The following is a 27,750-nucleotide window of genomic DNA, read 5'->3' as shown; positions in this document are numbered from 1 at the left end:
TATTACCCAATGCATAACTAAAAATACAGCTATGCTTGCTGGGAAGCCCTAAGGAATCAACAGGTATCCACGCTGTCTAAGGTTCTTGCTTTTGGGTGGCTAGTTTGGAGGGACAAGGCTCTTACCATCAAAAAGTTTGGTAGGAACATGGTCATCCTAACTACTAACCACGTGTATCAAAACAAGTCTGTGGATCATCTTTTTACGCACTGTTGACATTTAGGGTGCCTTATAGAGGAGATTTTTAATCCCTTCACAGGGATGCCAGAGCATATCCAAGATTCTTCAAGGGCTAGGGTTTCACATTGGTCAAAAGAGGAAGCTTGTCACAGTGCCTTTCTATGACAGTGGGTCTCTAGTCAATTTGAAATGATTGTAACGATAGGTCGTTCCATAAAATGGAAGAATTGAAGGAAAGAGTGCCCCTAAGGGCTGAAGATAGGGTTTTTCAATGGACTATAATGTTTTTCATCGGTGTAGTGTGAAGGCTCTTTACGAGATTTGAGGGTGGCCTCGGCCTTGTCCTGCCTAGATGATCCCTCATCATCTATATTTTTATTTGGCATTCTGAAACCCTGTTGCTCCTCTCTTTTCCACTTCTTTTAATAAGATCATGGTCACCGTTCAAAAACCTTTTTAGTGATGTACCATATGCTCTTAAAGCTTTGTACTCCAGAAGCAAACTTAAGCAGATAACCACAACAACACGAACCACAAAGATAAAGCAAAAGATGAAAAACCTGTTTCTCTAGTTCCTCGGCAACATCTTCAAACAAATCTTTTGGTGTTGACCCAGAGGTGTTTGATGATACTGCTATATATGCTGGTAATTCCTTAACCTGCAAACCAAAAATAAAGAGGTGGATTGTTGAGAAAAAGATGTTAGCAAACTAAGAAGATGAAAATCTTATCCTATTTTGCTATATCCATAATATAACCCAAATAGGTTGTGTTACCTTCATACAATAGTCACGCCAGTGAGTTTTCGCTGTAAGAATTCCAGAAGCAATATGTCCTTCCATCAACTTGCGGAACTCATCCCGGTTTTTACGTTCTGCTCGCCTTAATTGTTCCTGTACATTTTGTAGAGGACCTAAATGAGAATCGGAACATAAACCCCAAAAGGCCACAAATGTCCATCACAAAAAATAAGGATATTTTAATACACCTTTTGTATCTTCTTTTGCTCCTCCTCTTCCTTCTCTAAATCACGGATATGCTCCTGAGCAACATTCAAATGTGAGAAAAGGACCTAGTCAATATGGTCAAATAATAACAAAAGAAATTTTACCTGAAAAATTTCCAAGCGATCAATTTTTTCTAGGCGCGAACATCTTTCATCATCCTCCAAGCGATCTTGAACTTTTCGCCACTGGCTATTTGCCTACAAAGAGGAGGTAAATCATAAGAACCATATTACTGAAATATGGGAATATTTTTAGTAAAGCATTTTCTCTGTCCTCTTTTATTTTCAATCAACCCAACAGAGGCTTGGTCAGTGGTTTCATTTAGATAAAGGTGGCAGCCAATTTATGATCATTCGGGAGGTTATGTCCAGTTTTACGATATCATCATACGGGAGATTTGGTTGGAGAGAAATGCTTGCAAGAATGAGGGGAGGCAGGCTGATCCGGAAAGAGTTGTTTCTAAAATCAACAGTTGGATTACAGAAGCGAGAAATATGACTATTTCCAACCCGGAATGCTCCTACATGAAATATCTCACTCTATCAACATTGGAAATTTCATTGAATCGGGTGAAGGCAAAGAAGGTGGTTGTAACTAAATGGCTCAAGTCCCAAATATGGATGGATTAAAGCTTAATGTGGATGACTCTTCGAAGGAAATCCGGGTTTTGGTGGTGGTGGAGGAACAGGGGGAGATTGATCTTTGCATATCACGACCATCAGGGAGTGGTATCAAACATAGTCGCTGAAGTTGGAGCAATACTAGACAAGCTGAGACATTGTAAGAAGTTGGGTATCAAGACTGTCATAATTGAAAGTTATTCTGTAGTTGTGGATGGTCTATTTTTGCAGACATCCACATGCCATGACCATCATGGAGTGGTATCAAACATAGTGGCTGAAGTTGAAGCAATATTAGACAAGCAGAGACATTGTAAGAAGTTGGATAGAAAGTCTGCCATAATAGAAAGTTATTCTAAGGTAGTTGTCGATGGTCTATTTTTGAAGATATCAGATATCTACATGGGCTGTGTGGGATTGGTGAAAACAAATAAAGCCCATGTTGAGGAATATAGATTTCCAAATAACTCATATACAGAGGGAGAGTAATGTCAGTAGCCAACAGTCAGGCAAAGATGGCAAGTTCCAATTTGCAAATGTTTTCTCTAGAGTAGAGGAGCTTCTTAGAGAGGTAAGAAGGGGGGGGGGGGGCATTGATCAGGTCAGCATTGTAAATTTTAGAGCTAAATGATATATAGTTTTTTTTTCTCTCTCCTCAATTTGGTGCATTGGTTTAGAGCATTTTCTGAGGGGTAAATCCTTCGCTTTTTTCTTACATACATTTTGACGCTATCATCCACCTTTGACCAAAAAGAAAACTATGTTTTCCAGGAAAAAAAAACCATTTTCAAAATTCAGGAAATAAAAGAACCAGGTTATTCTGCGCATACCTTAATAAAATCACAAGACTTGAGAAATTCTCTGTATTCCATTATATTACGCTTATGTTCCTCCAATGCCTTTGCCCTTTCCTGTATCAGGATCCATATAGCCAGAAAGATGAGCGAATAGAAACATACTCTATGGATTCAAACTTCAAAGTGCCTTACAAGTTACAACTTACAAGAACATGGTAAAATAACAGTGGAGAAAACATGTGCATAAATGCTGAAAGCAGAATGAGAAAAACTCAGATTCTATGAGAATTTTCCATCCAAATTAGACGCCAGAAACTGGCATCCAGAGGAGAAAAACGGGTAAGCACATAAAAACCAAAATAGAAACACAGAACAGTCATCCAAATGAGAAGAACAGTATGCACACAGAAAAATGCCCTACAGTCTTAAAACATGAAAATACTTAACAACTTAATGACCAAAGTTAACAACAGCAGAAAACACATCTAAAACAAATGTTGTGCCCTATAAATATCGCAGTTGGGCACAAGTAACAATTGGACAAAAAATCGCATGCTATACCTAAATAAAAGAGGAAACCATATACATTGGCCACAGCCCACAACCAATGGACGGAAAATAAAAATAAAAAAACTTTAGACCAGTTGCAATTCAGTAAGAGAATTGCAAGTGGTCATAACCTACTATACAATCTACAGAAATAGTTACCTGTTAACTACGACCAAATAGTTACAGAAGAACATGAGAAACATGAACCAAAGAGTGCACTACTTCAGAATATTTGTGTAGCCTGGCACACAAGTTTCGATTTTGTTGAAATTTTTAATGGAACGCCAATTAAACCACTAGACCTGTCAAAGAACTATTTTTATGACTAGGCATGGTTCAGGATTTGGTCCATTCATTAGGTATCTTTCAAGTTTCAGCCAAGCGAGCATGTATATTTGCTTTTATCAAGGATTTTCTAGAGTATTTTCCAAGTGCTCATCGGCGGTGAGTAGCTGTTGAGCATATAAGTGAAGCTACATCTCACTAGGTAACTCATGAAACAGAAAACAATCTCATATAGGATCCCATATGAGAATTTACCAGCTTAATACCTCACAAGACATTAAATGCTAGTCTGAAGCATCCTCGAACTAGACTACAGAGCTTTTCTATTTACAAAGCCTCTCAACAAAATCCAAACCCATAGGCTCATCTTTCTAACCCACACTGTTACAGCCATTTCCCCCCTTCTTTTCTATGGAGTAATTTTTTAGAGAAAATGATCCAGATACAATGAATAAACACAAGGCAAAAGAACCAAAAAGCCCACCATCTCTAACCACCTTAATAGAAACATTTCCCATATTTTCGATGGGAAGTCATTCAATTAAAGCAAACAATCAAGAAACAAAGAGAACACACAAAGCAAAACATCAAAAAGGAAGAGATGATGAGAATACCCATCTGAGACGGGTTTTGCTAAAAACCATGTGGGAATCCTGATTCCTTTTTTCTCACAAACAGTAAGTGACAATAACAAAAAACTAAAATTTTGATAGTTGCATAAACCAATTACAAATTACAGCTTACGCAGGAATACAGATAGTGAAGAACCCAACATGCCAATCTACACAACTATCATTATGAGAAATTCATAGGAGTTGGCAGAGATTTTTGCTACCAAAAGAAGAACAATACGATGATGATGAAAAGGAAGCGTTGATTGAGCACCGATGCAGCAACTCAAGAAATAGAGGGGCTAAGCCATGGCGTGTATGTAAGCTGGATATGGAGAGCGCTTATGATTACGTGAATTGGAATTTTCTGCAGTACATGCTTCATAAGTTGGGATTCCATTTCAAATGTTGGCGGCGGATAGCATCATAGTTTTTGTCAAGACATCATTCCATCATTTTCAACAGGTTCCCTAAGGACCTGTTCGTTTTCTTAATTCCATGGTAAATGAAGTGTAAATGAGTCATTATTGCTTTTTACACTTGTTTGATAAAAAGTGATTTACGGTTTAATTTGGCCTCGAAAATCTTCGCGGAAATCATGGGTAAATGGACTGAAATTGTGGCGGTATAATTTGTGGGGGCCATTGTTATGCATGTGCCTGATCCACGCCGTCCATCTGTTCTACATGCCCATTTTAGGGCATGAGCCAAAAAATGAGGCAGATGCAACGTTCAAGTGGACCACACCACAGGAAATGGAGAGAATTGAAAGCCTATCATTGAAAGTAAAATTGAGCCAAGGGCCCACAAGGATGTGTACCTGTCATCCAACCTATTCATGACGTCACACAGACACGGATTAAGAGAAAACACAAATATCAACTTGATCCAAAACTTATGTGGCCCCAAAGAAGAAATGAACTATAAACATTCAATTCCTCCTGCCTCCTATGGTGTGGTACACCGTACACTAGAGTTTTGGATCTACCTCACTCTTGGTCTCATGTCATAAAATAAGTGGGAAAAACGAATGGACGGCATGGATCAAACACATAAATAACAGTGGGGCCCACAGATTTTAACCAAAAAAAAAAAGCTTCCTTTACCCGTTTCAACTGCAAAAGCTTTTCAAACAAGCTTCCCGCCAACATCACGTCAACATCAAAGGGTGGCTGCTGAACATAGAGGCACACTAGGGATTCAGTAAGGGGGTACAGTTCGCTCTTCTGTTTATTGTGATAGTGGAAGCTCTTAGCAGGATGATAGGAAAAGCCTAAGAGGAAGGTTAGATCAGTGGATTTTTGGTTAGTAGTCTTAGCCCCCGAGTGTCTCATGTTCAGTATCTAAATGACACCCTTTTGTTCTATGATGGGAAGGTGGCCAAGTGGCCAATCTCCGTAAGATGATTAGGCGATTTGAAAAAGCTTCAGGGCAAAAAATTAATACAAGGAAAAGAGAAATTGGTATTCAAATTCTAGACGGAATCTATGCAGATGCAAGACTAGTATCGTTCCTTCTTATCTTGGCCTCCAGCTGTAAGCATGTAAGCTTCCCAATCCACTATGGGATTCATTGATCAAAAGAGTAGAAACAAAACTCTCAGCATTGAAAAGTAAATACCTATCTCTAGGGGCTGCATTACACTTGTTAAAGCATCTCTCCCGTATGCCGATATATTTATGTCATTATTTCAGCAACCCACTTGTGGTGTACATATGGGTGGATGTGCATTGTTTACTATGGTAGTGTCACACGCTACCGCTATTTAAAACATTGATTGCTAATGATAAATTTACTATTGCCATTGGAAAACGATAAAGAAAGAAGATAAAAAAGGAAACCTAGATCTAAGAAAACCAAAAGATTTTGTGCAATAGGAACAATCACGAAGCATATGAACATGGATTAGCTGCGACCCCAGATCCAGCAAGGTGGGTGCAACCCTGACTGTGGGACTGACCTTAACGTATGCGTTGTATATCCACTCCATCCATCCGTTTTGCCAGCTTATTTTAGGACATGGTTCAAAAAATGAAGCACATATAAATCTCAAGCGGACCACAAAGTAGAGATTGAATTCCCAACATTAAAAGCTTCAAGGGGCCATAAAAGTTTTGGATTAAGAAGCAATTTGTGTTTTCCCATCATCCAGGTCTGTGTGACCTTATCAACAGGTTGGATGGCAAATAAACATTACGATGGACCCTGGGAAGTTTCTAATGTTGGGCGTTTAATAACCACTGTTTCCTGTGATGTAGTCCGCCTGAGATTTGTATCTGCTTCATTTTTTGGGGTCATGGCTTGAACAAGCTAGCAAAATGGATGGACGGCGTGGATATACAACACACACATCGAGGCAGGCCCCAAGGTCAAGTTTGTAGCTAATCTGCTTCTGAAGAGTATTAACATTGAAAAGGGCTCTTCGAAATGTCCTGGTCATGGTAAGCCTTGTCATAAACTCAAGAATAAAAAGTACTGTTTCTTATGCAAAATTCCTCACAACAATAGATGTGGAGATTTTGAGTCATGATTGGGCCACCAAGTCATTATCATAAGATGATAAGGGAGCAAGGATAGCACTGGAAATAGAGTGTCACCTTTACCCGTGATAGCTTTCTTGGCATCCTCTCATTTAACTTAGGAAGTTCAACTAGATAAGCTCATAAGATAGCCAGCAACGTGGTCAACTTAGCAATTGTAGATCTCAGTTGGCTCTCTTAGTTCATTTGGGAAGTTCAACTACACATGCTGATAAGCAAGCAATGGTTAACATAGCAATTGTCAATTTTCAGATGGCTTTGGGAGGTTCAACTAGACATGCTCACAAGAAAGCCAGCAATGCGGTCAACTTGGCAATTGCTGATTTCAGATGGATCTGCCAGATTAGGTATCGGAGAAAAACATTTACTTTCAAGATAAAATATACTACACTGACAATCCTAGTCAACTTTGCACCATAGGTAGCAAATGTTGATGTCTCCACCTCATTCCAATAGTTGAAAAAAGGTCACAAAACATTACAAAGGAATACTTCTTTAAGTGTATATGTCATTGTCACCATATTATTTTGTGATTGATCACAAAAATTCAAAGCTTGAAGATCTTTGAATGGTCAATCCAACAGTTATGTGACAAGTCTGATGTCTTTGGACATTAAGAGAATAGATATAGGTATATCAAACCTGCCACTTTCTCCCTAATACTCGACAGCGTGCTATTGAGAAGCAGAGAGTAGGGCCTTCTGGGAAACAGACAGCAGAAACCAGGGAAACTCCTTTTTAGGTTTTTTTTTTTTTTTTTTTTTTATTTTAAAGGAAAAGAAGAATGATATTGCCTCGTAATACAAATATCAATAAACAAACCATTGAAAAAACAGCAAATTACCAAGTTATAATTCATTCTTTCACATCTAAAATCCCATCAAAGAACTCTGGTTTTCAGAATTTATGGTCATTTACGCTCCCCTCATTAGGAATGCAACTCGGGGAGGTTGGGTGGGGTTGAGGGTCAAACCAAACTAAACACAACCTCAAGAAAACCCATCCCACCATCCGACCCCACCCGGTCCTCTATACTCAACCCAACACGACTAATTGATCCAACCCAACCCAAATACATGTGATAATTCCCAACCTGATCAAACCGACCTGAATTTGCACAACCCAAATCCAAGCTAAATTCAAAGCAAGTAGGCATTTTCCAACATGAACCTAATCCGAGGACCTTGACAACCTCACCCAACCCAACCCGAACTCCGCCTGGGTCAATCAAACCCAAGTAGTAGCCTTGCCCCTAATACTCCAGAGCATGCTAATGAAAGGCGTATAGCAGGGCATACTCAAAAAGGACAGCAGATACTAGGGAAACTTCTTTTTGAGGTTCACAATAGAAAAGAAGAATGATAGAACAATTAAAAATAATAAATAAACCATTGAAACAGCACAAAAAAACTAGGTTATAATCAAACTAGGTTATAATCATTCTTTCAAGTTCCAACAAATAGCACATCTAAAATCCCATTGAAGTACTCTGATTTCAGAATTTATGCTTGTTATATATATATAAATATATATATATATATATATATATATATCATCTTCATCATCAGCGCCACCTAAGCCTTACAGCCCTTATCCCAATTAATTAGGGTCAGCTACATGAATCCTATTCCACAATTCCACTTTATGAATAGTGATATTTTATTAAAAGCACAAGAAAACCAAGAAACAAAACATTACAAATTCACCAGCACAGAAACAGCCAAAGAAAGAGAAGCCGCTGCCAGGCATATGACACAGAGCTAACACCATACACAGCTCCTTTTAACAGAGGGATTTCCCACTCAATTTAAAATGATCACGTCCAAACGGAATAAATTTGATGCTTTGATTTTTGCTAGCTATCCTCTCAGTGCAACACCGATTGATAATCATCCCAATAATCTTATTAACTACCATCCCAGGACTATTTTCTTTCATTCTGAATATACGATCATTTCGTTTTCACCACATCATCCACAGGGTAGCTTTGAGTGCAAAAACCCACAGCATATTTCCCACTGCATTCAAACTCTTTCCTGACAAACTCAAGCATAGCTCTCCCACCGTCACTAGAAAAACCCACCTGTCCAAAATTTGCTCAATATGGCAGACCACACTTTCCATGAAAACTTGCAATGAAATAGCACACGAGCGCTGGACCCAATTAATTGGCATAACACTAAGATGACAATGAATTTGCACATGAACACAATTTTCTTCAGCTTGTTTAGGAAATATTGAAGGTCATTCTCTATGAACGTAGTCATCACGTAACCAGGAACATATAAACATAATCATGTCAAGACTAAAGAATTAAATGTGTGGGACTTTGCACCTTCTTTAGAATTTTAGGACTCCAATTTTCAGAATTTATGCTATTTTAGCAGAATTCATTTAAATCATTCTATATGCATTTTTCCTCTTTTTTTCAGAGGTAACGTACTCTATTCATGATGATTTAACAAATGTATTGATTTAGAATTTATACAGGCAGACAGAATATATAAATAAAATCATCTAAGGATATAAAATGGAGTTTATAACGTTTTCAGAAACAGCACAAAAATGACAAATGACTCATCTAATAAGCACACCTAAAACCCATAAAAGAACTAAAGTTTTCAGAATTTCTGTTTGTTTAGCAGTTTCTTTGAAGGTCATTCTCTATGCATGTATTCACTACTCATGATGATTGAACAACTGTGACAAATGCATTCAAGATTCAGAAGTAATGCAGAGAAAAAAAAAAAAAAGCAAACAATATATGCACGCAACCATGTAAATAAGTACATTTGACTTTCACCTTTTTTTGAAGCTCAACCAGATAGCTTTCAAAAAGATCCTCTCGGTCTCTTGCCCGCTCAACGGCACTGAAACGCTCATCATCCTCGAACATAGTTACAGCTTTGCTGAATGATAGTGCACAAATTTTAAAACACAGATTACACAAAGAAACAAACAATAATTCTGGATCGTAAATGAAAAGATTGTTTACAGAGACACTAATGCAGATTCAAATTCATATACATGAGAATTATATAGGAACAAAAATAATCTTCGATTCTCTTTTGGAAAAAAAGAAAACAGAAATGGATTTCTTTAGAGTAATGAGACTATTTGAATAACGATGCTCGTGGAGAAAGAATGGCAATAAATGCAAGGAGGGGACATCATGCATCCAGCAGTGAAGGGTTTGAACCAAGATTTCCAGATGGATGGTATTAGCATATTTGACACATGATTTAAATGTGATAATTTGTCCTTAAAAAAGGGAAATATCGAATGAATAGATCATAAATTATGAAACTATTGCTAGCTACGAAGTTCCATATGTGAATGGAATAGGAGGAGAAAAACTTAACTTCACAGAAGTAACTACCGATGTAGAACCTAAAGAAATAAATCTTCAGCATTTTACTGGTTCAAATATTTGTATTTATGCTAACATAAAGAAAGGACACAAACCTCCACCGAGTCAAGGAAGTGAGTTCTTCTGATTCCTGGTTAGAAGTCAAGGAACAACAATAAGTTACTTCTAAATCAGACAGCAAAGAGCTTCCTGGAATGCAACAAAACTTACTTCTAACATTTTGGTGAACTCCTCACGCGCTTTTTTCTGCCTAATGCGCCTCTCCTCAACCTCCTGCTTTTTCCTTTGACCCAAATACTGAAAACCAAACAAAAGGCAGATAATAAAACTAAGCCAATCAGACGTAGAAAAGGAGTACCAGCCAAGTAAATAATGCAACAGAGTTCTAAACGACAATGCTTATCCATGTTGAGGCATACCTCATTGAATGCTTGCTTCCGCTCTCCGAGTGTTTTCAGAGCACCGTATCTCTTGTCATTAATTATTACTCTCATTGCCTGAGATTTTTCTTTGTGTCAAAGTCAAGAACATTGGTTCAACTAATAGGTACTAAGAAGATCAGAAGAACTTTCAAAAGCTCACCTGCTCCCAAGTCCAATCAGACTCAACATTCGCAGATTCCAAGAGTGCTTTAAATGCATTCTTTGCCTCCTGAAAAGGGAATGAACTGGGTTTTGTAATTTTCCACTTTATTCAACACTAAAATCAATTGAATGGGGAAAAGAAAAGCCAGTACCAGCTTATTAGCATAGACCAAAGGCTCTTCATCAACCGGTTTCTCCTCCAACGGAGTAACATTGATCTTACCAGCAACTGGCATGGCCCTTTTTGCTTCCTGAAAGGGGTGTGCCATGTATAAATGACAGTATATCATAAAATATAACAACTTATATACCATTACAAATCAGGAACGAATTATGATGCAACTAATCATCCTAGGGTCCATCTGCTCATGCCATACAGCTGTGGATAGTGTTGACAGAATACAATTATTTTCTGTTAATTAAATTTGTGAGGATAATGGAGATATCTTCTTTGGTAGTGACATTACTTATCTGGATAAGTGTAGATAGTGCCGAGAATTTGATCTTGGATACATTCTCACATAACTGCATGTACGAGTGCCGAGTGTAAATTTTCAGCATATGCACATCCCTGTGCAGTCCAGTTGTGCATGTGGCAACAAGCTTACGTATATGCATGTATGCTCACGCAAGTAAATAAGGGTTGTGTGCACATGAACATTCAAATTTCAAACCCAGCGGGGTGTGGAACTGTAGGCATGCATGTCAAGTTTCTTGTTATTTTCTTTTTTTCTTTTTTCTTTTTTTAATGAGCAATCAAAATGGATATACTCAAAAGAGGATAATACACAATCCAAACAAGCAGCCCAAGACTAAGGACACAGAGAAAGAAAGACAACAAGAGAACATAAAGAGGATAAAACAACAAGATGTTGCACCCATACAGATATTAGTGTGAAACAACTAATGTCTGATAATGGTAAGATTTAGCCCTGGAAGCCCCTTCCATGGGAGATTATCCGCTAGTGCATTCGACTTCTGGCGGACATGGATGGACGAAACTCGCTACCTTTGCAAATCCCTAGCTCCTTCAAGATGTCCACAAATTTCCACTGATAAAGACCACCCCTGGGCCCACAGAATTGCATTCGTGAATCACCATAAGAAATAATCTGGTCGTTCCCACCACTGACGCTATTTTACAATCCTCTTGAAGCGCGGCAGCTTCCACAAAATTCATCTCTGACTCCAACTGGCCCAAAAATTCAACCATAACCTATCCCCTATAATCACAAATAAGGATTGCTCCAAGAACATCTATCGAAATTCATTTTAAAAGACCCCTTCAGATGCAGTTTCCACTAATGATGATGAATGATGAAAGTGATTGTGGAAGCAGTTGACATCGCTTAATAGAACATTTTCCAAGTCAGTAAGAAAGATATCCAAAGAGAAACCTTTAAAACTAGGCTGCACTCTAACCCACACAACAAGAGATCTGATTTTTTTTTTTGTTTTTAACCACAGCACCTTGCTAAGCCACTTTATCTTCAAAGAGACCAAAATGACCACTGGATTGCAATTAAGACCATATTCCACAACCTATGATCATTTGCACCCCACACAGTAATTGACTATCCCCCTATCATCACCTGAATGGAACTGGGGATTGACCAAGCAATTCCGAACTTGAAAAAATTTGCATTCCAGAATTCTGTGGCATACCACCACTGCAAGAGGCGGCTAACAATCGCTTCTTGGCACCGGCACATATAACACCTATTCTCGAAATACATACCTAGGCATTTCAATTTGTCAAGAGTAAGAATTTTCTCATGACAGGACAACCAACCATGAAAAGGGGCTGGTTTTCAGGGGAATCTAAGCAGCCCAATTTTTTTATAATGTCGACACTCTACCTCTGTGCAAACAACCACAAGGCACTACCTAATGATCTGGCTGAGAAGCAACTGTTCGCCTCAAGACACCAGACTCATCACTTCCCACAGAATTTACACCTCTTGCAAAATGGCCAGCAACTTCACCAAGCTTTCAACCTCATTATCCTTCAGCAACAAGCGTAAATTAAGGAACCCAGATCATCTTACCACCCATGAACTGAAAGAAGTAAGACACCCACGTAACTTCTTATCAGCAATAGTGTAAAAGCCTTCAGCAAGATATTACAGGAAATATGCATGTGGAGTTGAAGTATCAATTTCAATGCAACTGTTGTGCACATCCAAATGCACCTATATGACAAGCACTTACATACAAGTGTGACAAACACACATTTTGTGTGTGTATGTGCAATTGCAAAAGAAGCATGCTAAAACATCAAATAAACACTCTACTCAGAAGAATTTTCTAAATTTGCCTACATGATGGACAACACTTCATCCTGGCCCTTTATGAAACACAAGGTCATGTCTGGTACTATTCTTCATTCAAGCCTGGAATTGGGGTATTCAAGGAAAAAGAAAGAAGTTTGTGGCGTCTCTAATATCCATCCCATGCTCATTACGGAGAGAGTGAAACAATGTGACCTCAATGACAGATAGGAGCGCCTTCAAGGGTCAATCGCCACAACTATCGGTTTTGGAAATATGGAGCCCCCCTCAAAGGCTGCAGCTTCTGTTTGGCTAGCGGGAAGAAAGAAGACGCTCACCGTTGATAATCTCATTAAGAGAACTATCTCCCAAACGCATTGAGTGTATGAGGGATGCTAAATTGGTGGATCATGTGTTCCTTCATTGTCCATTTGCGAGGAAGATTCAGGAAAGCCTCTTTTTAATCCTTAACATCCAATGGGTGATGCCAGGATCAATGCCAGACTTCCTGGCAGCGTGACATGAGGGCAAAAAGGGCAAAGAGAGGGAAGGTGGTGTGGCGGTTGGCAGCTGATGGCTGCCCTATGGAGAATAGGGGGTGAGAGGAACAACCAGTGTTTTAAAACAATTTCACTCTCACCCACGTTGGATCCCAATCTCAAACCTAAAGCTTTTTTAAGATGACAACAGCACTCTAGGATCACAGGCAGGCAGGTAAAGACATTTTCTCTCTACAACTGCTCCTAGAATCGTGATGATATAACCATTGATCGATCATTCAATTGAGCAGCCATCAAATGGGCCCACATCCCAGAAAGGAAACAATCCTCATTCTTTCTGTATCATCAATTGGGCCCATCATCCCAAAAATGAAACAATCCCCATAAATTATGTACTGAGTGGACGCCCGTATAATCCCAACTCAATAGCAACCATGTAAACCAATTTTCTAAAATGTTCAGGCACAAAGTATCAATAATAATATCCAAATTCTCTAGTCTAATCTATTCTCAACTTAGACCATCAAGCCTTATTCTTTTTTCTTTTTTTTTGTTTCTTGAAAGGTGAGAATTTTATTAAGAAAGAAAAAAACAGGGAAAAGGAAACAAAACAGAAAACAAAATACACAGAGAAAGAAAACAAAAGGCAAAAAAAAAAAATTGTACACAAGCTATCCCCCGACAGCAGCACCCTGCCCTACATAGGAAGACAGTCAGGGAGCCCAATCCCTACACAAAAACAAGAAGCGAGAGAAGACCCCAGGCGAAGTGACAATAGAGTTCCTGAAACAGTGATTATTCCTTTCCGCCCAAATCGCACATAAGAAAGCCATGAGAAGAACTCTCCATTTTCTTCTTCCCAACACCCCTCCAGAATCCTCATGCCAGCCGCAGAGCACCTGGTCCATAGATTTGGGCATCACCCACACTAAACCAGCCATTCTGAAGACACTCCACCAGAGGTCAGACACGAAGAGGCAGTGGATAAAGATATGGTCCACTGACTTGTCAGATTTGTAGCAGAGATGGCAGATGTTTGGGAGTGACATTCCGTGTTTTTGCAGGTTGTCAATCGTGAGGATCCTATTTCTGCCTACTAGTCATCCGAACGCTGCTACGTTAGGAAGGATTCCGTAAGGCCACAAAGGAGCAGTGAGGGAAATGGAGACTGGAGAGGAGGAAGCCACAGCAATGGACTTGTAGAAGGATCGAACATTGAAGGATCCTAACTAGAAAAGGGATAACCCAAAACTCCATGTCCATTTAGGTTAATTTATCGAATTTACCCTCAACACTGGGTCTACCCTGTCAGGTTCCTCACCTATTGTGGGTACTGCCTCATCAACGCAATGGGAGTGACACCCAGATAGGAGGGCTTTCAACACAAGGCACCTTGCATGGCTGCTCACTTCCCAAACACAGTTGTTACACTACCAAAATTTAGGAAACACGTAAAAATGTTGAGCCACTTATTAATAACCAAAGGCTCCAGCCATTTAATAAAAGAGTATATATACGTGGTCATTGTAAAATGGATGCAACCCTGCTCCCAAACTTTCAATTACCACAACCTAGGCAACCTTCTATGCCCATGCTCGAGTCACAATAATGAGAATGAAACCATCTTTAAGCAACCACTTCATGACAAGGCAGTTTCCTCGAATGATAACACCTAATTCCAGATTTGTGGGTACTACACCTTGTTTGAACAAACTTGGATGCATTACCTATGCAGAGATCACCTCTTTTTTGACACAAATCAGCATCAAGACTTCATTAGCCAACATTATAACTACACAGACCTCATCAATAAAATTGTTGATCTTCTTTGGCAGAAGTTCCATTGAGGTGAAAATCCACAATAAATCAATTACCTATAAAAGGCTGTTGATCTCAGTTAACACTTTAACTTCGATAAAAGCTCTGAATGCGGATCTAACCTGCTTGCATCATTTTCTTGAGGACTTTCATATCCACAGCAAGCAAATGAATAACCCTAGAGATAATGGCATACAACTTCTCCAAATGATACAGAAGCATCATAAGCATCACAGCAATTTAATAACTTACTATGAACTGATCCTATAACATACATAAACAAATGTTGGTTAGGAGTTCATGATCAAATCCCTGCAACAACAGAAACTTGGGTCCCTGTAAGTATACTTCGAACAGTAACCCTAACAAGGGGAATCCGATAGCAGCTGCTTCCCTTTTCAAAGAAAGAAGAAAAGCATGGCCACTTCTTAGAGAACTTATATGCATAATATCTAAGAAGCAGAGGCTATCTGGATGCAAACCCCGACAGGAGCATAGGTAGTCTGCCTTCTGTTATAACAGAGAACTTACCTAATATCAACAACAACAAAAATGTTAAAGTCCTATTTGGACACTCCAAAATTCTATTTAGACTTTTGAAAAACTTTGACTGAAAGAATAAACTACTACATTTTCTAATTTGTTTGATTGGTCCCAAACTGTTTTAGAATTTAGACAATACCATCTAGATGACATGCGAAGTAAAAAACCAGAATGCCATAACAAAAATCATCAATTCAAACTTGCACAACAAAAGATGGACTCCAATTAGAACATACCTCCAGATCCTGAGCAGAAGCTTCATCTGCAGTATTTGCAACATCTAGAAGCGATGTATTCTCAAAATAAACAAGAGAGAGAGAGAGAGAGAGAGAGAGAGAGAACAGATAAAGGCACAGAAAGTATAATCCATAATTAGGAACCCAATCACTATCCATAAAATAAAATAACTCCCATTACCCATACTTCGTTATAGTGGTAGTGTCCAATGAATTAGCAGGAGCTCCAGCACTTGCAGACACAGAAGTGAGCAAGGAAGTGGCAGGTGCCGCAGAAGAGTTAAGGATTGACAAACCAACCACATTTGGTGTTCCCGAGGGCAAACTAGGAGGGGTAGCAGACGTAGGCGGAGCAATAGTGGATGGTGTTCCAGTAGCCATCACAGAGGATGCACTGGCAACACTAACAACAGGAGTAACCTGAGCCGGGCTAGCTTCTGTCGATGGTGCTTCACTTGGAGGGGCAGTGATTGAAGCTGGGGCCGCAGGCATTGCATCAGATTCTGAGTGTACCGGCTGACTGGCTGCCTTATCTGCTTGTTCACGAGCCAACTGAAAAAGAAGAATGTGAAATGTAGGATTAGAAAAATAAATGTCAATCAAGAGAAAAGTACAGAAGAAGTATAAAATAAATACGGAGAAAAAGACATGCAGATAAACCTTGAGTTCGTCGGGGATTATCCATTTAGATTGTTTAGTGAGCTTGTTGTAGTAATACCTATAAAAATTTTCCCATATGTAAACTGATCAAGATTTTCTATAAGCTTAGAAAGGCAATATGTAGAAACAAAGAATATTATGATGCCGTTGTAGGTAGAAATAAAGGGGGGGAAATCAGCACTCACTTCCGTCCCTCGGGAGTAGTGAATTCCTTCCAGACAGTTGATGCATCTGCCCTCTGTGAAAATGAGAGAAATTAATGAGCTGGAAAGTCAAAATGAATACCATTAACTCTTTATGAAAGCAAGCCAAAATAAAGGATCATCAGAACAAATAGGCAAAAGGACATAGCAAAGTAAAAATAACCAAACTGCAGTAAGACAGTGAAGCAGCTTGTATTGGATGCTAGATAGAATGGTGGGACAAACTCGGCTATCCAGCAAAGACAGTTTTCCTATGACATAAATGTTGGGACCTATTTGGTTGCCGAAACAAACATATATGATGGTGCCAGAAGACAGCTGATGGGCAGTCTTGTAGAGACACTGTCATCGTGTGGCTTCTTCACACATTCTTTTTAAATGAGAAAACTTTCAACATTTTCCAGAATATTTTGTCACTGACATTTTGCCACAAGACGACAGCCATTCATCTGATGTGGCTGCCATGATGCAACCAATCAGGAGTTTCAACCACATGGATAAAATATTTCTTTTGGGAAAAAACAGGCCGATAATGTACACATATATTCCAAAGAGTACGCATAAAGCCAACACCAATAGCCAGGACAAGGCTATTCTAATGAACATGCCAAATTTATCTACAGCTTCATCTGCATGTATTACCATCTTTTAGATTGGATAAATATACAAAAACACTAAACGTGCAGAACAAGCAAATGTGGAAACCATAGATCTTTTATGTTCAATCAATAGAGTAGATAGTATATACCACACTTCAGAGTAGTCAGCAAAAGGCTTTAACAAACTATTCTATAGAATTTGCACTGCAAGAATATATAAACAATATACCCATATAATAAAAAATAAAAAATAAAAAAGAATAAATGACAATACTATAGAGGAAACCACCTCCGGTAATGCAGAAAAAGGCATAGCACAGGAATTGTACAATAAATTTTATGCTCGATCAAGAAACTGTATATCACATTCCATACCAGCGACGGCTGTCCTGCATTCATCCAGTCATTACTAGTGATATCCAACATGGCCAAATATGTCACCACATTGAAGATTTACATGTCTCTCTAACTCTTGGTTGATTCACATGGCCGGATATGGGCACAGATACAAGCATAGATCTGGGTCTGCATTTCCTTGATTGCCGTGATTCACTCATGGATATATATAAAGGCTAGTCTAATCTGTAGTATGTTATTCGTATTTAACATTTTTTGGAGATTTGGCAAATCCCACAACCTTGTATAGCGCATCCCCCGTGCACGCATCACATGTGACAATGCAACATATGGCAAGATCCAAGTCCCATTCAGGGGAGACAACATTTAGATGCCTTGGCACTTGGCCTAAGAATTAGGTCAGTCCACTCATTAGATGGGGCACACATTTAAGTTGAATGCGAACCACATACCAACTTACTCTTAACCATCCATCTGTTTCGTGTTGGCCCACCTGGCGAGCGGACCAGTCTCATTCTCAGGCCACGACATCTAAATGCTGCAGCCCACTTGGGACCTTACACGCATGCCATGTTAGCACATGCAGCGGCATGAGGTGGCCATGCTACACATATGAGTGGCAATAGCAAACCTCTAGTTTTATGATTTTGCTAGAAACATTTTAATCATGCTATTAATCTTAGTTTGTTAAACCAAGTGTTATCACTTCATTAGTCTTCACAGCATTGCTAAATTTAGTGGAATTATTAATGTCAGAATAAATTTATACTACTTTTTATGGAATTCCTACTATATTTTCTCTATGACAGTAAAATGATGCAATTGTTAAGAGTTCAGAAATAACAGCATAGAGGTATGAATGGGTGGTTTGCAAGATGTGTACGCAGGATTACCAACTTCTAGTTTTACAATTTTGCTAGAAACATTTTCAATCATGCTACTGATCTTAGTTTAATAAACACTGTTATACATAGTTAGTCTTTACACCATTGCTGAGTTTAATGGAATAATTAGTGTTAGAAAAAGTTTATGCAATAACTCTTAATGGCATTCCTTTGACTATTATCTCGATGACAATAAAATAATTTAATTGTTAGGAATTCAGAAAATAACAGCCAAATACAACAAGGATAGAGCCACATTACATGCTGCAAGTGCCTGTAAAGTACCCTGTGTAAATGGGTCTCGCACACTTGTCTGACCCAATCCAAATGGATGATGTACCTGTGACCCACACTTAAATTTAACTATAAATTCCATACCCATGCCATATCCAAATACCAATGCCTTACATGGTAGGCGCATGCTCCAACTACCCATAAACTATCCTGAACCAGTATCATAATCATAGCCTAACACCAGAAACAAGCTGATAAAAGCATCTGGATGTCTTCGCACATGAAGTTTTCACTTAATGTTCTGACCTTAAGCTCATAGCTTTATACAGCATGATACACTAAACAATATTGTGACGGTATCGTGTAAATATCCATAAAAGAAATTTATGGCATGGTAAGGAAGAGAAAAAAGAAATTTCATCTAATGGAGTTGAAGAAGGTATGCAAGCATGTTCAAGACGGAGGGGTGGGAATAAAAGACATTAAAAGTATGAATCGGGCACTGTTAGGAAAGTGGACATGGAGGCTAGGAACGGAGGATGGTAAGCTCTGGAATTCATTAGTAAAGAGCAAGTATGAGCCTTCAAAGGGAGGTTGGTGGACCAAAGACTCATCCAACTACAGAGTATCAGCAGTATGGAGGGGGTGGCTATCCATGAAGGAGGAGGTTCTTAAAGGGATTGGAATTGCAATAGGGAAAGGTGATAGAACTAGGTTCTGGTTTGATACATGGGTGGGGGACAGAGCGTTGAAGATGAGTTCCCACGTATGTTTCGCATCGCTTCTAATCAGGACATCACAGTAGCTGGTAGTTATGCAGTGCTCGGGGGTGTGGGGGTGTGGAATGCGCAGTGTAGAAGGAATCTTCTCGATCACGAGGTTGAAGATTACATTGCCCTGCTGAATTGTATTCAATCTGTCAAGATAGATCTGGAAAGTGCAGATAAGTTAGTGTGGAACAAACACAAATCAAGGGATTACTCAGTTAAATCGTTCTACAGGAGTATCGACAACGCATCCGAAAAGGGAGAAGAGATCTTCACCAACAAGGTTTGGAATTATCAAGCCCCTCCAAAGATTGTGGGGTCCAATTGGCTGGGGGGTAAGAGAAGAGTTCTCACTGTAGACAATTTGAGAAGAAGAGGAATGATTATCACAAATGTATGCTTGCGTTGTATGTCTAACTAGGAATCGGTGGATCACCTATTCATCCATTGCCCCTTCATCTGTCGTATCTAGTCAGATATCTTATCTCGTTTTGATATGGCCTAGTCTGTCCCTAATTCGACGGGAAATCTCCTAAAGGCTTGGCATGGTACTACATTGGGGAAGAGGAGGACAAAGTTATGGAGAATGTCTCTTCTTGCCGTATGGTGGGCAGTGTGGGAAGAAAGAAATGGTAGATGCTTCAACGGGACTTCAAACTCGCCAAAATCCGTAGCTACTAGAGCTAGGCTGTTAGTAGTTGAGTGGGCGGTTAATGTAGATAAATTAAAGGGGATGTAATCTATTCTTCTTAGGAGTGTAGCTGGCTGCGTCGCTCCCTCGGCGGTGCAGCCACCCTTCTGTTTTCCTTTTTTCTTTTAATATAACCCGTGACTTTTGAGATATATATATATATATCATGTATTAATACAGCTATCATTTCTTGTTAAATGTAGTATTGATAGTAGTATCAATACTACTATCATACCATGTCAAAACTGATACCCAAGTTCGAAATCAACTCGGCTCAATATCCAGCTGGATCGGTAGACTTGAAGACTCAGACAAGTCTTACTTAACTCATATTTAATAATTCATCATCATCACCATCTAAGCCTTATCCCAACTAATTCATCATCATATTTAATAATTCAATTAAATTGTATATAAATTGTAATTACAGGGGAGGATGCAAATGGATCAAAGAAAAGAAAAACAAGATTGTGATTTGTGAGGAAAAAACCAACAATCCACTAGCCAAGTTTGTGTGGTCATGAAAAACTCCCTCTCAAATCTTCTACCAAATGTAACCAAAAAGAAAAACCCAAACATAATCTTTTTTAACTCATAATACCATAATCCTCTATTACAAGTACGAAATATAGATGTTGACAACTAAAGAAAACCCTAATGTAATACAGAATGACTAAAATGTCCTTGAATCCACTCAGCATCATAACTCATCAAGGGCCTAAGTAAATTGGCCATAACTCACTCAAATAGCATCGGCATTGCATGATCTTTGGCTCATTTAAAAGCTAACTCAATAGGTTATCAAACAGGACCAAATTTGTGTCACCTTGACATCGTTTGATGTTCAAAAAGTGGCCCACCAAAACAGTGACCAAAATTTTAAACGAAACTTATTAAATACTCAAACTAACCCAAAAGCAAAATAAAACAACCATTTGGTTGATCCCATCAGCCCTACGGCGCAAGCTGATTGTTGATCTCTTCAGATTTGTTATTAGATCTGGTCCAGATCATCAGTCAAAGACAACTTAAACAATTGGAATGGGCAGATCTTTGATCAAACAGCTTGTATGGCCGTTCTGTTGCATCAATTCCACCTGGCTTTAAAAAGAACACACCCTCTATCTAAAGAGGGTAGCATCAGTCTTGTACCGAGATCCCCATTTGTATCATGTCTTCTTCAGCTTCGATGAAAATTGATTAAGGCCTACATGTCTGATTGGCAGACCGCGCAAAATACAGTGTTAAAAAACACATCACCATTTTTTCGCTTCATAGCTATCTTCCAGATTCCAGGCATCGATTCCACCTCTTTTCTAATATGGAATCAATAGCAAGGATGTCAAACTATGGATCTTGGCATCTTCCCTTGTCTCTAATCAGCATCTGTCATGAAGTTGCCTTCATCATCACTGGCCTATGACATGTGCCCTCTGATTAGAGGTGTGATGGAACCAACGCATCCAACTCCATCATCAAGATGTTCATATCATTCTCAACCAATCTAACCTTGGAGTCATCCAAATCGGTCAATCCAACTGTCTCTTTCTGGATAAAGATGTTCATGAGCACGGGTGATAAGGAGCTGCCTTGTGGAATTCCCTTTCCTCTTGTTGAGTTGTTTTTTCCATCTTTATCTAAGATAGATGTTGTAAGGAAAGCCTGCCAGGTTGTCCGCCATTTGATCTTCTGAAGTGATTGGAACTTCCTCCGAATATAACCATTGATCCATTAGCAAATCCATCCACGGCTCCATCAAGCAATCCAATGGTGGGTTCCTCTGAAATCGCTACATTATGTGCAAACATATTTTTCTTGGGATCTTTAGATACAATGGAGTGACAACCATTACATATTTCTCATTCAATCAAGGATTTGAAGTTTTGATATTCTCCAAGATTTCCTTGAAACCATTTGCAATCTCTTCCTTCATTGCTCTCATCTCCATCCTGAATTCTCTTCAATTTTCTTCCCATGTCTTTTGTACCTTCTTGGCTTCTGCTGATATTTCTAGGTGACAATCAGACGGGTATTGATAGGGATCTCCATAAGACACACAAGAAGATAGGTAAGACTTTGAGTGATATGAAGAATGGTCAATAATCATGATAGTCAAGATAATGCATATAAGAATCGGACAACGAATAAGGATGGTCATAACAAATATGGGAGTCCAGATGGGATTAATCGTACAAGGCATATGAATATCTTCCCATCATCAATATCTCTAAGCCAAATCAAGGGTAGAAATTTTAAGCTTGGGTTTTAGATCTAAAGGTCTTAGGGGTGAGAATGGTTTGGTTATTTTTATAGATTTGGGTTGTGGTTTTTGCAATTTTTGTGAAATGGGTTTTTGACAGATTTGGGAATGGGGAGATTTATGGTTTTTCAAGGATTTGGGAGGGAATAGGATGAAAGGGAAAGGGGTTTGATGGGTTTAGAATGGGTTTGGGGGGGAAGGGAAAAGGGTTTTGACAGAAAATAGGGAGAGGGGGATAAACAAAATGGATTGAAGAAGGGGGTAGGTAGGTTAAAAAAAAAAAAAAAACAATGGAAATTGAAAAGGTTTTCCATTGACATGATAGCTTAAAATTTTTGTATAGCCAGAAAAAAGGAAGGATTCTACAAAACTATCATTACATCTTTCCATAGTTTAGATACTATGTCACAAGAAACTAAATGACCATTGTCTCACAAATATAAGATTTTCACTTGCTATCCTAACAAGACCCCTAAAAATATAATCCATGCATCAATGGTGTTGATGGAGACAATCATTGCTTAATCAATTCCTTTTCTTTTCCTTTGGAATAAATGTATGCAAAAATGGCATAAAGGAAATTTCCCAGAGATCCAATAGAAGGAACTTACTTTGATGCCAATTTACAAATAGATCAAGGAAAAGAAAACAAGATCGTGGAAAAGAACACAGAAAACTACTAGCCAACTCTTAGTGATCACGAAAACCCCCTCTCAAATCTTGTACTAAGGGCATATTTGGATTACACTGGAAATGGAAAGGAAAACGATTAATCATTATTTCCATAAGCACTATTTTCCCCTGGATTCCAATATTGGAAGTCTTGTTTGGATGGCAAGTGAAAATCTCATATATGCGAGACAACGGTCACATAGTTTCTTGTGCAACTATGGGAAATTACAATGATTGCAATGTGGAATCCTCCATCTTTGTCATCCAAACATATAAAATGTCACATCAATGGAAAACCTTCTCCATTTCCTTTCTTTTCCCTTGGATCCCATGTATCCAAACATGTCTTGACTACAACCGAAAAGGAAAACCCCAGATCTGATCATTTTGTTCCATGATATCATAATCCTCTATTATGAGTATGGAGTTCATTCTAAGTCTCTTACATTGTTTGATGCCCAAAAAGTGGCCCAACAAAGTAGTGACAAGAATACAAAAGGAGACTTATTAAATACTCAATATAACCATAAAACTAATTCGAAAAAACAAATCCTATAAATTTAATAGCCATTTGATTGATCACATGGGCCCCATAGTGCAAGCTGGCCATTGATCTCATCAAATTTATCATTAGACTACAGATCAAGTCAAGATCACCAATCAAGACAATCTGAATGGTTTGGATTGGTCAAAACATTGGTCAACCAGCTTGTGTGGCCATTTGGTTGCATCGATATAAGGTTTTAAAGTTTAAAATACTTGCCTATTGGTAATAATATATTAATCAAGCTTCCTAGTGACTTGGCTGGAAATCTCGTCATGTCAAGTTGGCTGGGCCAAGTTTCAAATTGAGTCGTCAAGTGTTAGAACTATGATAGTACCCAAAGTAAAAGGAGATATCAGGGAATAACTTGGCAGACAAGGGAAACATCACGTCCTCCCTATCTTCATGGAGTATTCATTTGTTGAATCATAAGTATGTCCTTGGAAGCATGTGAGATGATGCTCTTGCTTCAGTAATATTATGAAGTCATCAACTGAAAGTGGCAGTCTGTTATAGTTGCATGCTTTGTCTACTAGAGGCTCCTAAAACAACAACCAATCTAGCATTAATTTTTCATTTGTCATCCTTACGTACCATTGTTGTTGTTAGGTTAGTTACAAGATAAAAAGTTTGTGATATTACATGATAAATTTACATAAATCAGTTCGCTATGTGTTTATGTAAGTAAATATATCTTGCATGGGTTCAAAGTATCACGAGGAACCATTCTGTTTTTTAACGAGTAACAGAAAAGTTACTAAAAACAAGAAACAGTCACAATAAAAGTAAAGAATTCCCAACACACAGGGACAGCCTACAGGACCCTTGTTAACCAGACTTCAACATTAGTGTCTCTATTAACCACGAAAACAGAATGTTTGCCCCCCAAATCCCAAAACACAATGTGAAAAACTGTTCAGGACAGGTACCAAAGAAGACAACGAAGATATTATTTAGCAAAAAGGTGTGGCATTAACTAATACAAGAATTGTTGCTGACCAAAAATCAAAGAAATTACTTGGAAAACAACAGTGAACAAAAAACTGAAACACATTAAACGAGGACAATAGATCTACAATCAAGAACATGCAAAGTAACAAATGAAACTTGAATTGCCGTACATAGAGAACACACAAGAGGCAAATGCAGTAAAATATATGAACCAGGTTCCTTCTGGTTAGCCACACACATCAACGTATAAAGAAAAACTTTCAAGTTGGTTTTGGCAAATTGTGTCAAATTTCAAGGGATTAGTGCAAATTTTTTAACTACTCACTCAACCAGAATACTGAAAGCTCATGCAGTGAAACTTGCCATATGTTCTTGATCCAAAATAATTCCAACGCAATTGTTTTGTCAAGGAATCAAGAATAACCAAGGGTTTAGAATGGGAACCATTGTTATCAAATGCCATCGCATATGCGCATATGCGATCGCATATGCCCATACTGTTGATCAAATCGCATATGCCATGATGGCATATGCGATCGTGGCAAGTATGCCATGGCATACTTTTATATGCGATAAATATGCAATCGCATATGCGGGTATGCGATCGCATACTGCATGTGCGATCACATATTTCCCAGTAGCCAAGAGCAGAAGATTTATATTTATATTTTTTATTTTTTCAAATTGGAGAACTTTTGCCTATAAATAGGCACTCATATCCCCTCCATTTTCACTATTCTTTACTCAATAGCTCTAAATCTCTTACTCTCTCTCTCTCTTACACCTCTTTCTTTCTTACTCTAATCTCTCTACAATTATTTCAATTATGTTTATTTTTTGTATTTTATAAATTGTGCTTACTTTTTGTAAATTAAGTTGTAAGTTATAACTTGTAAGTTGTTTCAAGTTATCCATTTATCATTAAAATTTCTTTGTTCGATATCTTTTAATGTAGCTTGTTGATTGTTTTGTTAAAATTTATATAATATAATATAAGTAATTAAATATATCACTTAATGAAACACTCAAACTATAATGAAATAAGTAAAATAACCCAATCCAATCATGTGTACTAATTAGAGGAGTTTTTCCCTCTTTTTTTTCTTCTTTTTTTTTCTTTTTGAAAAAAAAAAATATGCCATGGCATATGCGATTGTGTGATCACATATGCTGATCGCATGCAATCGCATATGCGATTTGACAACATTGATGGGAACTGTGAAAGTTTATCATGTTCATGTCTTCCGAGCTCACTATCTGCTCTAGTCTGCCAAGATAAGCACGCCAGCTTCAACATCAAGTTGAGCATCAGTGTAAATTGGAACAAAGGGGTGTGTACCAGAGTCATGGTATTTTTTTTTAAAACGAAAAAAAAAGAAAAAAGAAAACAGTTATATTACAGCCAAATCAGCTGTTACGTGAAGTAAATGGTCAGCCGCGTTAGCGATATGGAGGCAAATCAACCCGTTATGAAAAAAAAAAAAAAGGGATTTTATCAGCCTGTATAAGCCAATATGGGCTGACATGCCCCGAATTGGCACTGTTACGGAGCTGATGTGGTCAATATAGCCATAAAAGGTCCATTATGAAAGTTTTTACTTTCAATTGCTCTCTTATTTTTTCCACTTCTTTATTCATTTCAACCATCAAGGAAGGTTAGAAACTAATTCTAAGCTAGATCTAGGCCTATTTTGAGGATCAAAACACAAATTTTGAGAGGGATTCAATGAACACGAGTGAAGTGCACCTTTTTGGGAAATATCGGAAGAAGGGGTAAACCATCACTTTTTTCATTTTCGCTCACATAACGGACCCTAATCAACCAATCATACTTTATTTCTGTTCGATTAGGGCCTATTTGGTGAACTTTCTGCAAGTCAAGCCAATACTACTCGACAAACATCATTCCAACCAAAGAATGGCCTGTTACAATATCAAATACATGTCCAAAACCAAAAGAGAAAACATAACTGATATCCTCACATTTTAGAATTTTGCCAGTAAATTTTAGATTTTTTTCCAAAAACAAAAAATTGGCCGTTGCAGGGCCATATCAGCCAATACCGTTGCAAAATACGTCAGTCACTTTCAACATAGATATGGTAACACGAAGGGTTTGAAAGTCAGATTGGTGGACAATCTATAGAAATGTTTAAATAATAAAATATTATATTTTAATGGTTATTGTAATTATTTTTATGCAAAAAAACACAAAAATAAAGAATGGCAATAGTAAACCTAAACAGCATTTTAAGAGTCAATATCAATTATTTATATGTACAGAAGATCCCCAAAAAAACGTAATAAGAATTAAACATGAAATATTAGTTTTTCATTTCAATTGTCCAAGATTGTCAGCCAAGTGGACAGGAACATGTGTTGGCACTCGGCACTGCAATTAAGAAAAGTGGCCTTTAATCATGTTATATAGTCGACCACATGTCTACCCGAGGACTCAATTCCCCAATCAGGCATCCTAAGGGCAAGTACATTTAAGATTGCAAAAAAGATTACATTATGGTCGAGCAGATTTGAACTAAACTGCAATATTAAATGCCAATGACTGGAAATAAATGAAGCTTCAAAACCACTAATGCAAGCATTTATCTTTTACAGCTTGCCATGGCTCATGGCATATTAATCGCTTTTGACTTCATCAAATATGAGATGACCATGTTAACAAAAAATAATAATAGAGAATTAAGTATCTGTTTATAGATTAGAATTTATTCAGCACCAAGGAGTGTCCAATATCCATCATGCTAGTGGATAAGACAAGCAAACACTGACCATGTCAATCTACTTTGTCAAGAATATTGACAAACTCACTCGCCTCTCAAGGAATAAAACAAAAGTAACCTCTAACGAGAAACTAAAACTAATTTCATTTACAAAGAAGGTAAACCACCAAGGTTCCATACAATTCTTACAACCCCAAAATGTGTTTCTAGAGCCTTAGCTAACAATTTGCACCAAACCACTAAATTTCAGCACTGGCAACACACACAATCTGACAAT

At 38.1% G+C, this 27,750-nt stretch overlaps 1 protein-coding gene across 1 annotated transcript in view; it reads right to left on the bottom strand.

The window, feature by feature from the left end:
* The window catches only part of LOC131256919 (pre-mRNA-processing protein 40A), a 63,428-nt gene that overhangs the window by 18,927 nt on the left and 16,751 nt on the right, over positions 1 to 27,750 (bottom strand). The window contains 14 exon segments of the mRNA XM_058258021.1: positions 741 to 839; positions 957 to 1,073; positions 1,169 to 1,222; positions 1,292 to 1,384; positions 2,638 to 2,718; positions 9,393 to 9,498; positions 10,055 to 10,089; positions 10,170 to 10,256; positions 10,379 to 10,456; positions 10,542 to 10,610; positions 10,696 to 10,794; positions 15,911 to 16,462; positions 16,571 to 16,628; positions 16,756 to 16,808. Coding sequence (XP_058114004.1) covers positions 741 to 839; positions 957 to 1,073; positions 1,169 to 1,222; positions 1,292 to 1,384; positions 2,638 to 2,718; positions 9,393 to 9,498; positions 10,055 to 10,089; positions 10,170 to 10,256; positions 10,379 to 10,456; positions 10,542 to 10,610; positions 10,696 to 10,794; positions 15,911 to 16,462; positions 16,571 to 16,628; positions 16,756 to 16,808 — 1,581 coding nt within the window.

Source organism: Magnolia sinica, chromosome 9 (assembly GCF_029962835.1).
Source record: "Magnolia sinica isolate HGM2019 chromosome 9, MsV1, whole genome shotgun sequence".
Classification (NCBI taxonomy): Eukaryota; Viridiplantae; Streptophyta; class Magnoliopsida; order Magnoliales; family Magnoliaceae; genus Magnolia; species Magnolia sinica.
The sequence above is the reverse complement of the archived record's forward strand: the minus strand, read 5'-3'. Positions and strand labels throughout refer to the sequence as shown.